Raw genomic sequence first — 18123 nt, 5'->3', positions numbered from 1 at the left:
ATCATAATTTTCCATTAAATTAATATATATTTAAAAAAAATAGAATGAGAACTATTGGACTTTATTAAACTTTTTTTTAATGCGTAGTTGATAAAAATTAAATGGATTAATAAAAATACTCTCTCCTTCCTATGTTATATGTCGTTTTGGATAGTTACCCGTATATTAAGATAGTCAATAAATATGCATATGTTATACCAAAAATAAAATACGAAATACTAAAGTACCCTTGTCATTAATTGTTTTTTAATTTACTAATTAAGAGTGATAAGGGGCAAAATTATAAAAATGCGATTAATACCCTATTGAAACTGCAAAATGAAAAATAATTTGGGAAAAAGAAAAACACCCCAGAATATAATTTGTGGGTGGACTTTGCCAATTTTAAAATATTGGGGTGCAAAGTGCCAATTAGGGTTAATTATATGGTGCAAAATGAAATTCACCATTTTTAAATAGATATATAATGAAAAAACATTAATATATTGTTGGAAAATAATTATTTCGTAGGAGCTAGGCGATTAGAAGGAGAAGCAAACAAAAATATCCTAAACCCTTGTTTTTTTCTTCGTTCATTGTAAATCCAATTCTGTAGGTATATGTAATTAGTACTTATATATTTTGTCACCAAAAAAAAAAAAAATGGAGATCTCTTCAATTCGAAATTTTTAAATACACAAAAGTATATAGATCTGATAATTGGTAAACACAATTTTGAGATATTTTTAATTGGTCAAAATCTCAAATCGAAGAATATGCATGGCTGTGTTCCGATCGGAGAATCTGTGCCGGCCACCAGGTACAATTATTCTTTTATCCTTATTACATTTCTTAATTTTACTAATTAATTATATTATGCATGCAATATTTTCATTTAATTTTAAATACTTAATAGGGGTGTTGAGCATTGTGAAGTTCGTTCTCAAGATTTAAGCTTAAATATTTAATTTTTCCTTTTTTTTTTGGGAAATATAAATAAATAAATATATAAATTTGTTTCGCTCGAGTAGTGCTTTAATTGTTACTTAATTAATTATATGATTTACTATAACTAATTTACTAATTGATTTGTTGAATTATTTATGTTCTTGAACTATTTAATACAATGATTTGTTTGGAATATTTCTCATATATAACCCGTGACGGATCTGACTATGGTATAGGGTATGCAGCTGCACACCCTTAATTTCAAAAATAAATTTTACTGTTATATTTAAATTAATTGAAATGGCCAGTGGTTGAGGTGGCAAAGAGCTTCTTCATGTATGAAGAGATCCTGGGTTCGATATTTGCGTCTCACAAACAGTGAAAAGAAGTGCAAGGTTTAGTTCCAATCGCCCATATCTTAATTAATTTAGGCACATCCCCTCTCCAAAATAATAGAAAACAATAAGAAAAAAATAGTAACAATAAGGATAAAATAGTAAAAAAAAAACTTGATTTTTTTTTTGAGATAAAGAAAAAATAATAATAATTACGAGTAATAAAATAATAGAAAACGATGAGGATAAAATAGTAAAAAAATAATAGAAAACAATAAGGATAAAATAGTAAAAAAAATTGATATTTTTTTTGTTTTTGAGATAAAAAAAAAAATAATAATAATAATTAGGAGTAATAAATATCTACAAATTTTGTTATAATATTGATGATGATCTATAAAATTTAGGAGTTGTATATAAAATAATGTTTCATTTAACCAGGTCCATAATATTGATGATGATCCGTGAAGCTTTTTTTTTTTTTTTTTTTTTTTTTTTAAAAATATATATAAATTATAACACCAATTTGTTTTGTTCTGACCATTTTATACGTCTTCTCACATTTTGCTTTCATCATAGTAATTCACTATGTTATTTAAAAAAAAAAAAAAGAAAAAAAAATTGTGTCCAAATTAAGTTAATTTAGTATGGTTTTCTTTTTCTTTTTTTTTTTTGGGTCAACACTTTCCTTTTCCATTTTATTTTAGCAGTTTGATTTTTTTCCAACACGACATGATGTTGTTTGTTTCCTTTTTCAAAGTGCCAAAATCAAAGAGAAAAAAAAAAAAAAAAAGAAAACGATAATTTGTTGCATATCAGGATTCCTATATATAGACCTGACCACGGTTCGGTTCGGTTCGGGTTCCGGTTCCGAACCGCCGGTTCCGGTTCCGGTTTTGGAGGAACTGGAACCGAGCCGAAAAATTTCGGTTCCTTGCGGTTCGGTTCCCGGTTAGAACCGGTAGAACCACCGGTTCTTAACAATAAATTTTTATTTTTTTATTATATATATATATATATATATATATATATATATATATATATATATATATATATATATATATATATATACTTTAAAAAACTTTAAAAAAATACTTTTAAAAATAGTTTTTTTTAAGTGGAAAGTATATTTAAAAAACTTAATTTTTTTTAAATACGTAATTTTTTTTCTTAATACTTAAATATATATATAGAGAGAGAGCGAGAAAGATATATATATAGTAGCAATATATATATATATATAGTAGCAATATATATATATATATATATATATATATATATATATATATATATATATATATATATATATATATATATATAGAGAGAGAGAGAGAGAGAGAGAGAGAGAGAGAGAGAGAGAGAGGGAGAGAGCTAGGATTTTTTTTTTTTTTTTAAAAACCGGTTCAAACGGTTAGAACCACGGTTCTAACCGTCGGTTCCCGGTTCCAAAAATGAGGAACCGGAACCGAACTGGTTTTTTCGGTTCCGGTTCCGGTTCGGTTCTAAAATCGTTGACCCCGGTTCGGTTCCGGTTCTAACCGAACCGGTGGTCAAGTCTACCCTATATACGAGCATGATAAAACAAGGGGGTAAAGTGAATGATTTGGATATTTGGAGGGTTATTTGAGTTATTCAATAAAAATGTCATAGTTATCGTCATCATATATATCCCACCCCCACGGGCCAAACCACAGTGAGAGCAGAGCACAAAGGCAAGTCCCTAGAATCCTCTCTAACCGACCACTTGAGATGAGATACATGAATCCAACACCACAAACCCAAAAATGAACCTAGCTAAATTTATGTATAATGTAAATATTCACTACATATATACATCAGAAGAGTTGAGTTAAAAAAATTAAAAAAGAAGACACAAACTGCCACTGAAAGAAAAGAAAAGAAAGAAAAAAGAAAAAAAAAACAAACAAAGAAAAAAGAGACCACCCTCCCCCACGACACTATGTCGAATTCGCCCAACGGCATCACAAACACGGCACATGCTACCAGAGGCGGGGTCGAAGAACACGTGTCCTTCCACATGTTCTTCGACTCTTGGATCGTGGAGCAAAACCACCACCTCCAAAAACTAGTCTCCGCCTCCAAGGAGTGGGGCGGGGGCGGGGGCGGGGTCGCCTTCGATGTCAGCGGGAGATCAGTGCTGATTCCAGTCGTGGAGCAGGTGGTCCATCACTACGAGCACTACTACAAGACGAAATCAATGTGGGCGAAGAAGGATATTTTGTCAATGTTCAGCCCGACGTGGACGCACAGCCTGGAGAAGGCCTTCATGTGGGTGGGCGGGTGGAGGCCCGCCACGGCCATCCACCTGCTCTACTCTAAATGCGGCCTCCAGCTCGAGGCCGCGTTTGAAGGCGACTATCTACCGAGAGGGCTCAACACGGGGGACCTGGGCGATCTCTCGCATAGTCAGATGGTGCGGGTGGACGAGTTGCACAAGAGTACTTTATGGGAGGAGAAGATGATAACCGAGAAGCTGGCTAAGCAGCAGGAGACAATTGCCGACTCTTCCATGGTCGGGTTGACGACCGAGTTGATGATTCGTGTGGAGGAACATGATCATGATCAACAGGTGGTAGTTGATGCGGCTCTGGCATCCAAGGAGAAGGGGCTTGTGGTGATTCTGCAGATGGCTGATGACTTGAGGCTCAAGACGCTCAAAGGGTTGATCCTTATTCTCACTCCTATTCAGGGTGTTCACTTCCTTATTGCTGCGGCTGAGCTCCACCTCAAGATTCATGAGTGGGGGAAGAATCGAGACGCTAGTCGCAACCACCACCGCCACCACCACACCATCTCCACCACTACTACTAATAAATGATCTAGCTAGCTAGATACTACTACTAATAAATGATCTAGCTAGCTAGCTAGTACGTATCTGGGCATGCATCAACAAACTGATGGAGTAGCTAGCGTATGCATGGCCATCACCATCACCACCACCACCGTACCATCTCTAATAATAAAACATCCACTATGTTCTCAATATTTTCGTTTCGTTATGTTATGTTATCGTAAAATTTGCTCTTATGTACTATGTAGGTAATTAGCTAAATAAACCTTTTTCAAGGTACCTCTCGCTTCAGTTTCAGTACTTTTCAGCGAGAGGTTCGTTTGTCTGTTGTATGTGGGTCCATTCGGGGCCTCGCTTAGACTCTCCGTTGGAGTTGCCCTAAGCTCTTGTTCCATATTTTGATCAGGTTTGAAGCAAATTTTGTTGGTTTTTTCATATTTCTTGATTAAGTCTCCATCAACTTATTGCCAAAAACAAGCATAGAAATTAAACACTCTTGTCTGAATTCCATGAAGGAACGTCACCATTGAATCTCAAACTCATAAAATCAACTAAAAAAATAATTCATTAAAAAAAAAAAGGCGCTACGAACAACAACGATAGTTGATTTCACATAGCAGATACTACTTCAACACCTTGATACACTCACAAAAACCTACAACCAGGGGAAAAAAGTAGTACATATTGATAGCCTTTAACACTAATTCAAAAAAAAAACAGAGGTAATGAAAATTAGAAATCAAACAAGAACATAATTAAGTGTTTGTGTGGATTTTCTCTTAATTAAGTTGTACGACGATGATACTAATGTTGTCTTTGCTTCCCTTGGCGATCGCCAGCTCAGCAAGAAAAGTAGCTGACACAGAAGCACCAGCCTGTCTACTATTACGGCCGCTCGCCAGACATTTCTTCACAAGCTCGCATGCAGCGTCATTACACACAACATCAAACAAACCGTCGGTTGCTATTATTAAAAATTCGTCGGATTCGGATCGGCTTACTACGGTCACTTCAGGCACTGAGGTTACATAAGGTTTGAAATAATGATCACCAGCCAAATTTTTTAATTATATAAAAGAATGGGATTTCTGATTTTGTTTATGTAATTAGAAATATTATAACTGATATATTACGTACCCAAGGATCAATTATATTAATATAATTGATATACTACGTACCCTTGGACACGCCACCCGTTCCGATTTGTGACGCTTCCTCCACAAGCTTCTATCCTCTGTTTCTCATCTCTCTCTATCGGGCTGATTAATTCACATTAAATTAGTAAAAATTTCGCTAATTATCAATGTCACATTTAATGAACAAGCTAGGAAGCTGAACATTAATTGAGCTAGTTATGCTATATTAAATGAAATAAAAATATTGGAAATATTAATATTAAATGAAAGATTTGGCTAAACTTTTGTAACAGAAAGCAAAGCGTTAGCGCGTCGTCACCTTGTGGTCAGTCGACATGGGGACTACCGCCCCGCCGCGACAAAGCACCGCCCTAGAGTCCCCGCAGTTAGCCACCACCACCTCCGCCTTTCCCACCAGCACAACGACCGCCGTCGATCCCATCCTCCAATACAGCTGCTCACCCTCTCCGTGCGCCACCTCATCCCCACCAGCATCCGAAAACTCCTCATCCATATTACCGAAGCAATCAACCATCACCTTCTCCCAGTCAAAACCTCGCTCCTCCTCCTCCACGTCTACCTCCTTCTCCACATGACCGGCGAGACACTTGTGCATCTTCTCCCCGCACTTCTCCGCCACCTTTGCTCCGCCGTGCTCGTCGTAAACCGCGAAAAAGTAGTACTCCCCTGCCATCCACCCCGGCGGCGCAACCGTCACCGCATCCTCCATCGCCCTCCGCCTCCCCATCATCGAAACATACAAGTAAACCAAATCTCCATCGGTATTCCGGCTTCCGGAAGGCTGGGCAGAAGAACTGTCGTGAATGTTTCCCAGGTTCGACGTCGCCGGCGGGTCGCCATAAAATCGGCAGATCTCAGCTATAGAATATGAGTTTCGTGTTTGCTTGACGTACGGCTTCTTCTGACTTCTCGTTATAGTCTCTGATATGCCTAATTGGGCCAACCCAATGGGCCTACAATTTCTTTACCTACTGGGCTACGAGCCCAATATCGAAGACTAATATCACCGAGGCCCAAACACCTTCAAGTAAGGCTAGGGCCCAACAAAGCAAACTCAACCCAATAAACGACATATAAATAGAGGTTTTACTCATTTTATTAAGGTACGTCCTATTAACTGAGCAATACTACAATGCGTATTCTCTGGACTATTTCTATGATCAGCACGTCTGACTTGAGCGTCGGAGGGGTTTCCGCCGGATCAACCCCCGGCTTAGTTCATGTGTTCTATGATCGCAGGTACCTCAGGATCATCAAGTTGTCAAGCTACTGATCTGCTTTGCTCTCCCAGTTCATTCTACCCCAGGTGATCTACATTTTAGCATCATCATTTTGGCGCCGTCTGTGGGAACGATGCAAACCAGATCACGTAGCCAACAAGATCCTCCTGAGGCGTCTGCTCGGAGAGAAAATGACACAGCTAACAACCTCCCACCTCGTGGAGGCTCTGGCTTGCCACCTCCTCCACGTCCCATGGATCCGCCTCGCGAGGTTCAGGTGATCCCCCCTCGGGACCCACCACTCGCCGATCCATCACTCCCTGCTCCTCGAATGGTTCAAATAACCGAGGATGCGCTTAAACGCATGATAGCAGAAGCTTCAACTCGCGCTGCCATAGAGGCCGTGATCTAATATATCGCCACGATGGGAGCAAATGCTCCCAACGCGATACCATCACCTGCTCCACATGTGGAGCCACCCATGGCACCACCGCCATTGACTCCCTGGGGGTTTACATCGCCCCCAAAATATTTTGCTCGCCAAGGGTTATCGACTCCCTGGGGGTTTACATCGCCCCCAAAATATTTTGCTCGCCAAGGGTTATCGACTCCCTGGGGGTTTACATCGCCCCCAAAATATTTTGCTCGCCAAGGGTTATCGACTCCCTGGGGGTTTACATCGCCCCCAAAATATTTTGCTCGCCAAGGGTTATCGACTCCCTGGGGGTTTACATCGCCCCCAAAATATTTCGTTCGCCAAGGGTTATCGACTCCCTGGGGGCCTACAACTGCCCCCAAAATATTTCGTTCGCCAAGGGTTATCGACTCCTGGGGGTTCACAATGCCCCCAAAACATTTCATTCGCCATGGGTCATTGACTCTCTGGGGGTCTACTTCCGCCCCCTCGAACGGTTCAGATAACCGAAGAGGACCTTCAGCATAGGATCGCCGAACCTTCAACAAGATCAACTTCTACTAGCTCCTTTAACGGTTCAGATAACCGATAAGGACCTTCAGCGTATAATCGCGGAAGCTTCAACTTGTGCTACCACTGAAGCAGTGACACCATACATCGTCATAGCAGGAGCCAACGCTCCTCCTCGTGAGGCCCCACTGGGTCCTCAACATGATCAATTTCTATTTACTTCTCGAACGGTTCAGATAACCGAAGAAGACCTTCAGCGTATGATCACGGAAGATTCAACTCGTGCTGCCACTGAATCAGTGGCACCATAAATCGCCAAGGTTGGGCATCTCACCCCAGTGGTTCGTGATCGCCTCATCCTAAATGGGGGGCCATCCCATCCTAAAGTTGGGCATCTCATCTCAAGGGTGGTACATCCACTTACCTTTCAACCCCAAGGGGTCTCACATCCCATCAAGTGTTTCACGTCCCTACTTCAAAAATAAAAAAAAAGGTCTGACGCGCACGCGCGAACCAATGGCACAACCGTGCGCATCCACCTCAGACCATAGGTCTCGAACGCCTCATCCTACAGTGGGAAATTATCCCCATCCTAAGGTTGGGCATGACCCTTACCTCTCAACCCTAAGTGGGTTCACATCTCAAGAGACGAGTAGAATCTCCCTACTCAAAAAAATAGAACATCCCCAAGGGGGTGCACATCTCATCTCAAGGAACGAGGATAATCTCTCTACTCAAAAAATAGAACATCCACAAGGGGGTGCACATCTCATCTCAAGGAACGAGGATAATCTCCCTACTCAAAAAATAGAACATCCCCAAGGGGGTGCACATCTCATCTCAAGGAACAAGGATAATCTCCCTACTCAAAAAATAGAACATCCCCAAGGGGGTGAATATCAACAAAAAAAAAAAAAAAGCGGGGTAAAATCGCGTACGCGAGACCCTTGAAGAAGATGAAAAAACAGAAGAAAAAAGAAAAAGAAAAAAGAAGAAGATGAAAAAATAGAAGAAAAAAGAAGAAGATGAAAAAAGAGAAGAAGAAAGAAGAAGAAAAAAAATACAAGAACAAGAAGAAGAAGAAGAAAAAAGAGAGTAAAAGAAGAAGAATTAGAAGAAGAAAGAAAGAAGAAAGAAGAAGAAGAAGAAAAAAGAGAATAAAAAATACAATTGGAGAAAGCAGCCGAGCCAAGCCGCGCGCGCGCGGCTCCATCACAAAAAAAAAAAAAAAAAGGAGGAGGCGCGCGTGCACCGCACGCGCGCGTCAGCAGGAGAGAAAAAAAAAAAAAAAAAAAAAAAAGAGGAGGAGGAAGCGCGCGTGCATAGCACGCGCGCGTGGAGTACACGCGCTGACGCGCGCGCGCGTCATCTGACAGAAAAAAAAATATATATATATATATATATATATATATATATAATGGGGGTGCGCGCAAGCACGCGCGCGCGCTTTCCAAGGCGCCCTTGGACTGCGCGATCCCCTTAAATCGCACGGAACTTTCACCGCCCTCCACCAAATTGCGCGTAGATTTTGACTCGCTTCACCAAATCGCACGAGAATTTCAACGCGCTCCACCAAATTGCGCGAGCTCTTTAACGCACCTACCAAATTGCGTTCGCTATCTTATGGAAAATAAAAATAAAAAATTTTATTTCTCCACGCCATGCCAACGATTAACGCAAGACTACAGCACCGATCTACTCTCAATACGATCCGGTAGCCCTTTCGAGTTTGCTCCCACATCGTCTCGAGAGTGGGGGGCTTGCGAGACAACTCACACGAGGAGCCAACTCCCTCGGTTCTACGAAACCATAGCGAGATAACTCCCACGAGGAGAACACTCGCTCCGTCCTATAACCCGTTGCGAGGTAACTCCCACGAGGAGCCAACTCCCTCGGGTCTCATAACCACAGCGAGATAACTCCGACGAGGAGACCACTCGCTTCGTCCCGCAAATTGCAGCGATACAACTCCCACGAGGAGCAAACTCGCCCTGTCCTACAACCCGTAGCGAGACAACTCCAATGAGGAGCCAACTCGCTCGGTACTATAACCCGTTGAGAGGCAACTCCCACGAGGAGCCAACTCCCTCGGATCTACGAAACCACAACGAGATAACTCCCACGAGGAGCAAACTCGCTCTGTCCCACATCCCGCAGCGAGACAACTCCCACGAGGAGCCAACTCGCTCGGTACTACGAACCCTCAGCGAAATAACTCCCACGTGCAACCACCTCACTCGATAATAAGACTCGATGCGAGACAACTCCCACGAGGAGAGAAATCGCTCAGAGCGACATCAATCCGCACACTCGTCAGTCGTGCGTCATCCAATGATTCTACAACTTCGCTGCGAGACAACTCCCATGAGGAGACAACTCGCCCGAAACTCACTATGTAATCGCAAGCTCAAGTTAGCACGATTACAACCCTAGAAACACTTAGAAATATTATGAGAATCTATATAGCCTGGCCAGCTTGATTACTCAAATTTATCTACTTGTTTTCGACGGGTCCCTCATTAAAACGTGGCCACGGTCCAAACATACTTAAGACCCACGAGGTCTAACAAGGGGCACGACCCCCATAAAAAAATCTTGAGAGTCTGATCCCCTCCTCAAGTACATCACGCACAAGGCTATATGTAAACACATATAAGCAACGCGTCAAAACATCGACAATGTCGAAAAATAACAACTCCCACGTGGAGAATACTAGCTCCGTGCTACTACATTATCGTGAGACAACTTTCACGAGGACATAACTCGATCAACTCTATTACCCCATAGACAACTCCCACGAGGAGATTACTTGATCCGTGCTACTACATTATCGCGAGACAACTCCCACGAGGAGATAACTCGATCAACACTATTACCCCGCGAAGAGACAACTCCCACGAGGAGATAATTCGCTACTACATCGCCGCGAGACAAAACCGACGACTCAATTAACTTACATCGCGACGACCTTGTCGCGCTATGCGCCAACGCGCATTCACGCCCCTCCGACACACGCTCCAACGCGTTTTCGCATACCATTAGGCCATACGCCAACGATCGACTTCTACAATTTTTACTCTCGACACGATTTGAGACCCATTACAACATGGCCCCCACATCGACTCGAGAGTGGGGGGCTTAATGATATGCCTAATTGGGCCAACCCAATGGGCCTACAATTTCTTTACCTACTGGGCTACGAGCCCAATATCGAAGACTAATATCACCGAGGCCCAAACACCTTCAAGTAAGGCTTGGGCCCAACAAAGCAAACTCAACCCAATAAACGACATATAAATAGAGGTTTTACTCATTTTATTAAGGTACGTCCTATTAACTGAGCAATACTACAATGCGTATTCTCTGGACTATTTCTATGATCAGCACGTCTGACTTGAGCGTCGGAGGGGTTTCCGCCGGATCAACCCCCGGCTTAGTTCATGTGTTCTATGATCGCAGGTACCTCAGGATCATCAAGTTGTCAAGCTACTGATCTGCTTTGCTCTCCCAGTTCATTCTACCCCAGGTGATCTACATTTTAGCATCATCAGTCTCAGGGGCAGCATATATATATATATATATATATATATATATATCTTTTCTGGCGGCTAGTAAGAGAGGGAAAGTAGAGAGAGTGAGAAGAGGGGTACGTGTATATAATATAGAGTAAACTGCAAAAGTATCCCACCTGTGTAATATCTAATTAGCGGAAATCCTTCTATGATAAATAAATTAGCAAAAATCCAAATTATTTAAATAGCACACTCGGCCCATTTATCATTTGAGTGTTGACTTCACATAAAAAGACACAAATACCTCCGGGATTTTGCAATTAATAAATTCTTTTTTTTAAATATTTTAATTATTTTATTTTTGTTATATCTTAAAAAGGTACAATGGGGTCTTTAATTTATTTTTGTTTTTATTATCACATAGTTTTTGTATATATTTTAAATTATCGCAACATCAAAAGAAAATTTAAATTCCGTTATTATATATTTAAAAAAAATCTATACTTAATTTGATTAATAAATTTTTAATAAATTTTAAATTTAATTATTTACTATTTTTTAACAATATTTTAATTTCTAAACAATCAAATTAAAAGGAAAATATATATACATATAATATATATACATATAAATACATTTTTAGGGATAATTTCGTTATTTCACGTCCAAAAATCTACTACCAGTCGCGCAACCCGCGAGTGAGCCACACTTAAGTCAACTGGGGGATGTTTGCCTTTGACTAAATTTCACAGATGAATTTTTGCTAGTTTATTTATCACATGGAGGTTTTTGCTATTTGAAGATTACACAGCGGAACTTTTTGCAATTTACTCATATAATATATATTGTATGAGTTGAGGAAAATGTGAAGACCCGGACTCATATATAGGGTAATTAGTAGGGAATTAAGGAGAGATAGAGGGACACGTGTAACAGAACGCCGACTTGGCGGGACGTATTTATGGAGTTTGCTTCGGTGGAAGAAGATGGAATAACGGCGTTTGCCACGACGGAGGTTGCCGTTTTCTTTTGGTAAAATTATGGGTAACGTGGCGATTTCTATTGCACCAAAACCGTCTATTTTTAGCCCGACAAAATCACCCTTTTTTTTGTTTTTTTTTTTCTTCATATATTTAATTTTGTGTAGGCCGCAGGTTTTACGCTTTCATCAGCTATAAATCGCATGTATGTTCTGTCATGGTACTGAAGGGACGCTAAACACACTCTAAATTTAGAGTTTTTTAAATTTAGAGGCTATGTTTGGATGCATTTTTGTTTTGTTTTCATTGTTTCCCCAAAATAAAATAGGATTTATTACACTTTTCAAATCATTTTCTCAAAACAATTCCAAAAGTTTCTCTCTCCTTCAGACATGATGTGACTGCTACAGTAAAATGATTTGACTGCTACAGTAAAAAATATCTTCACTAAAAAGCAAATAAACATCACTTCATTTTTAAATTTTTTTCTTCAAAAATACCTTTTTCTAACACCTTTAAACATGATTTGACTGCTACAGTGTATTTTGTCTCCTTCCAAAATACAAACAAACATTACTTTCATTCTCAAATTATTCCCCCAAAACATATTTCCTCGAAATGAAATCAAAATAAGATCCAAAACGCTTCTAAACATTGCCAGAGTTTTTTGACTACGCCAAGTAACATCTTTTAAATCTATATTTCAAACATTATTACAATTTACACAAGTATAGAACAAGTGACGTGGTTTCATTTTTTGACCTTCGTAATATAAAATTATTATTATTATTATTATTATTATTATTATTATTATTATTATTATTATTATTATTATTATTATTATTATTATTATTATTATTATTATTGTTATTGGGTGCTCAAGACGCCCTCAAAATTACAGAATTGTACTGGGTACTAGAAAAATTGTCCGATGGGTTATACTGGATCGAAATCAAAGAGGGCAAACGACCGCCAAAATCTTGGAACATATACCATTTGAAGAAATACCTTACTTAGAAAGAGTCCAACTGCTTTAGGAGACCTGCAAAAGGGAGTGTCGGGATATGTTTTCCGATCATTAACACTCTGACGATTAAATCAGTCGAATTATGTGGAAAATGATATGTTTCTTAAAGAAGGACGTACTGAGTAATTAATATTTCATCTTTTCACCTTGACTGACAGAGTTGTATTTATACCATCCATAGTGATGAGTTTGGTGGGAAGGATTCGCGGGAACGGCACCGGAATGAAACGGGAATAACCCTCTCCGTTCTGAAGTCCGTAACAACACTGTTCCAGGACTAGAACGTCGAGAAACAGACAATAAACTGCCGGAACGCCGAGACAATGCGATAAATCGGAGTGTTGCGGGCGTCACGGGTACTGGAACATGCCGGAGCGGGATTGGAGCGGCATGAACCATCTAATTTGTACTCCAACTCTCCAACGGTGGCTTAACGATGTCAAATTACGCTCATAACTTTTAGTACATATATTTTATATTTCAAAAATCTCACGAGCACAACTAGAACGATCGAGCTCGAAATAAAACTTTTGTAGAGCCAACTCATTACTCACATCAAAACCATGAACCGAGTCAACTCATTTACGCTCCTACTTCTCGTGGGATGTGTGGCATTAATGCTTGAATATGTCCACTCTTGCACTAAAATTATCAAGTAAATTGCATGAAAGTTATCAATTACTAGGGGTGCAAGTTGGAACGGATTTTCCAATTTCTGCCGGTTCCGATTCGAAAAGTTACAATTTTGGAACAACTTTTTTCATTCCGACTTCCGAAATTCCGATTTCCGAAATTTTTCGATTTTTTTGGATTGGAATTGGAATTATACAAAATAAATTTGGAATTTCCGATTTTCGATCCGATTTAATTCCGAAATTAATTCCGAAAAATTCCGATTTTTTTCCGAAAAATACACCTATAAATAGTATATATTATATAATACTTATTTTTTTTAAAATACACCTATAAGTTTTGTTTTAGGATTTTGACATAATGAATTGTTGTTAGAAGTTTTATTGGATATTATGCCGTGTTTCTTTTTATTTATTTTTTTAAACTGAAATTTAGTAGTTATTAGTTTTACTTTTATCGACGTGGATGCTCTTATTTTCGATAAATTATGAACATTTTAGAAAATTTCGGCTAAGTATTGAAATTTTAAAGCTTATGCGATTTCCGATTTTTTCTCCGAAATTCTGAGCCTTTTGGAATTGGAATGAATTTTTAGATTCCGAAAATTTTAGAATTGGAATTGGAATTGATTTTGTACTTCCGAAATTTTTTGGAAATTTTCCGAAAATGTTAATTCCGATCCGATCCATCCGACTTTCACCCCAATCAATTAGAAGCCTTGTTAATATGCTCGGCAAGATAACCCCTATATTAATTATCTGACAATATTCCAAATCTTCAAACTAAAGTTCGACTACTTAATTCCTAAATAAATAAAAAAATTAATAATAATAAGGGTAAATTACAAATACCCCCTGAGGTATGGTTAAATTACAAAAAACCCCCTCTTGTTTGGATAATTACATCTACCCCCCTCAACTATGATTTTTTCTTACCTTTATGGTGCCAAATTCAACATAGTCATCTAGATTCCGTGAAATGTGCTCTAGTTTGTACTCTTTGTGTAAAAAATACAGTTTTCGATGCACCACAAACTGATATAATACAAGCTAAAAATCACATATTATGGTCATCTTGCTTCATAATGTAGAGTTTGAATGGGATAAAACGGGTACAAAAGTGATAATATTCCATATCATCTCGAAGATTCCACTAAATTTGATGAGTTGAGGGGGGTGGTTGTAATTATCCAAACAAGAGGGGTGTTTTTGTAATTTGGTCATACCTCAGGGGGGTGTTTGTAATTTACCCTAATAATAATAATAAAAGAAATAAGCTTTGCTAAATAAACATCAGATTGCAAAGCAACTGCAGCAGTTATGGAAGTATTCAACATGGCATATATATACAATAGTACTAGATATAGTACATACACAAATACACAATACTACTAGTTGACACATAATATACATTACATAGACACCCATAGACAAAACACAACGGTACACGTTCACACCTGATCGACGACAAACCTGCTGCAGTAATTAAGTAACGAAAAAATTAAGTACTAGCCCAAGGCGAATTCCCTTCGCTGTACATACCAGACCTTCAACCGAAGATTCGTTTAGCAACAACTCAAACAAAAACACTAAAACAATCACACCAGAACAAACAAACAAACAAACAAACAAACAAAGTAGCTGCCTCAGAATCGCCGCGCCTCCTGCAATTCAGACATCTCTTCACAACTCCGCATGCAACCTCATTCGAGACAACGTCGAATAAACCGTCGGTTGCTATTAATAGAAATTCGTCGGAACTGGATCGGCTTACTACAGTCACTTCAGGCACGGAGGTTACATAAGGTTTTAGATACTCGTCACCTGCCCAAGTTATATGTACGGCAAATTTTGTTGCCTCTTCATATTTCTTGATTCTCGGCCATCAGCTTATTACCAAACACATGCATAGAAATCGGCCAGTTTTTCACAAATGTTCGCAGTCAACTTCATCACAGACAACATCGTACCGGAGCGTAACTAGGCCCTCATGAGATAACGCGTTGCCAAGGGTCGAAGTCGCGACCATTAACAAATACGAATGTGTTTTTGCCAATTGAGCTAAAGACAATTCTTGGAAAATTTTGTGCATCTTACAATATATAACAATTCTTTACCGAAATTGGAAGCCCTAAAAAACATCAATTTTTCGGAACTGGACCTGCTTACGTGGGACGGGGAATAAGTGTCACAAGAAGTGATCTTTGGGGACAGCTGAAAACGTCCTAAAAACCATGCTCCTGTTTGTCCCAACTTAACTCAGAATCACTGACTTTTGCTGTTAAATAAGCTTTTTTCAAACACCACCTAAATATTAATGATCATAATTGAAGTATGACTTTAAATAGTTAAATCTTGAATTTAAATTTTATCTAATCATAGGAATAATCACTTGCCACTCACCGACACTTATATAACATCTAAGAAATGTTCTTATGTTTTACTCTGTACATATAAATAATTTTACAAAATCGATAGAGACAGTTATATTAACTTTTATTTTTTTAATTAAAAAAAAAATTATGGGACCATGATGTTTTATTTGAATGTGATATTGATAGGACCATCTATAGCGAAGATTTATAATTCAAATTAAATTTTAGAGTCAAAAGAAACACTCCAAAGAACAAACTGAAAACAAAAGTTAAAATAGAAAAACAATTTCGAAAAGACAACCGTATAGCAGGAAACCTCGAAACTAGTATAAATGTACGTAGAAGCTGCTGCTGTAATTCGTATGCCATGCATGAATTACACGCAGCAGCTTCGGTAGAGGCGAAGCCAAACAACTTCGAATGGGGTCGATTTTTTTTTTTTTGGAAATAATATTTTTAAAAGTAGGTTAAAATTTTCGAAAATTCAAAAGCAGCGTCTCCAAAAAATTTAGAGTCATTCACAATTTTTTTTTTCTTCTAAAATTAGTACATATTCATATATTTTTTTTAATTAAAGAAGTATAAAATTTAGTAGTATTATTTTAAATTGTAATAACAAATAGAAAATAAAAAATCATAATAAGAATAGAGAAGAAAAAAAAACTTAGGGAGCAAAATTACATATTTTTAAAGTATTGTGTAAAAGAGTAATTAAAAGAATGTACTTTTTTCTGGGGGTCGGCTGCCCCCCAAGAGTTGCGCCACAGAGCTTTGATGAGGACGCTGAAATTAGGAATGCTGTTAGATTTGTCTACAATAGCGGCCGAGAAATAATATGCTGCTGCAATCAACGAATGCGCTCGGATATGAAGAGACGACGTCGTTCGGTAACAAATTAAACATGACCAAAAAAGAAAATAAAATAAAATAGGGCTGCATTAAAAATAAAGGGAAAACAAGAAGCAGAGAAATTGGAAGGGGAAAACGAAAACGAAAACGACGTCGTATCGTTAGTTAATGGGCCAAACAAAAAAAAAAAATTAGAACTTAAATATTTAGTGGCGGAAAAAGGGATGCAAATATATATAGAAGTAAAATCATGTATATATATATATATATTATACATACATGCATGTACCCACATATATATCACCCACACATACCCCAAACGCAATGACACTTGTTAAACAGTTGTTACCATTAGGGGTCGACACTTGGCTATCACACATGCTGACACGTTGCTTTTCTTTTTCTTTCCTTTTTTTACTTCTTTATTTAATAGATATATTAATGAAAAAACATTAATATATTTGTTGGAAAATAATTATTTCGTAGGAGATAGGCGATTAGAACGAAACACTAACAAAAATATCCTAAACCCTTGTTTTTTCTTCTTTCATTGTAAACCCAATTCTGTAGGTATATGTAATTAGTACTTATAAATTTTGTCACCCAAAAAAAAAAAATGTAGATCTATCTTCAATTCGAAATTAAATACGAAAAAGTATATAGATCTGACAATTTGGAAATACGATTTTTAATTGGTCAAAATATCAAATCGAAGAATTATTTGGAGATTCCTAGTGTGATGATGCATGGCTGTGTTCCGATCGGAGAATCTGTGGCGGCCTCCAGGTAAAATTATTCTTTTTCCTTATTACATTTCTTGATTTTACTAATTAATTAATTATATTATGCATGCAATATTTTCATTTAATTTTAATTACTTGAATAGGGGTGTTGAGCATTGTGAATTTGTGATATATATATCTTGATTTGTGAATTATTGATATTCTTGAAATATTGATCAATACAATGATTTGTTTGGAATATTTGTCATATATAACTATTCCAATAAGTTCTCAATTTGATCCGTGAACTATATTGATTCTTGAATTATTCAACAAAATTCAACCAAATTCGTTCGTTACCATTTATGAATTGCTCGTGATATCTTAATTAATTTAGGCACAGTCCATTTCTCCTCTTTTTTTTTTTTTTTTTTTTTTTTTTTCCTGAAAACCCCCATTGGTTGGTTGAAAAGCTTGTTGACATAATATAAACTATTATTATTGAAATAAAAATCACGAATAAAACAACAATTAATAAAATAATAGAAAACAATAAGGATAAAATAGTAAAAAAAACATGATAAGGATATCTACAAATTATAATAATAATGATGATGATCTATAAAATTTAGAATTTATATATAAATCAC

General features: G+C 37.8%; 2 protein-coding genes and 1 pseudogene across 2 annotated transcripts in view; 2 read left to right on the top strand and 1 right to left on the bottom strand.

The window, feature by feature from the left end:
• Positions 1–18123, top strand: part of GH9C2 (glycosyl hydrolase 9C2) — a 77502-nt gene that overhangs the window by 8508 nt on the left and 50871 nt on the right. The gene's annotated exons all lie outside the window — the stretch shown is intronic.
• LOC148772609 (protein DOG1-like 3) lies at positions 3166–4106 on the top strand. Its single transcript, XM_088820917.1, has one exon. It carries the CDS (start codon positions 3223–3225, stop codon positions 4099–4101), a length of 879 nt encoding a protein of 292 aa, XP_088677043.1. The 5' UTR covers positions 3166–3222; the 3' UTR covers positions 4102–4106.
• Positions 4661–6016, bottom strand: LOC148772608 (putative protein phosphatase 2C 8; annotated as a pseudogene).

This window comes from Erythranthe guttata, chromosome 1 (assembly GCF_056151865.1).
Source record: "Erythranthe guttata isolate IM_541 chromosome 1, IM_541, whole genome shotgun sequence".
NCBI classification, from domain to species: domain Eukaryota; kingdom Viridiplantae; phylum Streptophyta; class Magnoliopsida; order Lamiales; family Phrymaceae; genus Erythranthe; species Erythranthe guttata.
This window is presented reverse-complemented; position numbering and strand designations above follow the sequence as displayed.

Bases quoted from the DNA above. Each gene is read 5' to 3' on its own strand.
- LOC148772609 (XM_088820917.1), top strand. From the start codon at position 3,223: ATGTCGAATTCGCCCAACGGCATCACAAACACGGCACATGCTACCAGA.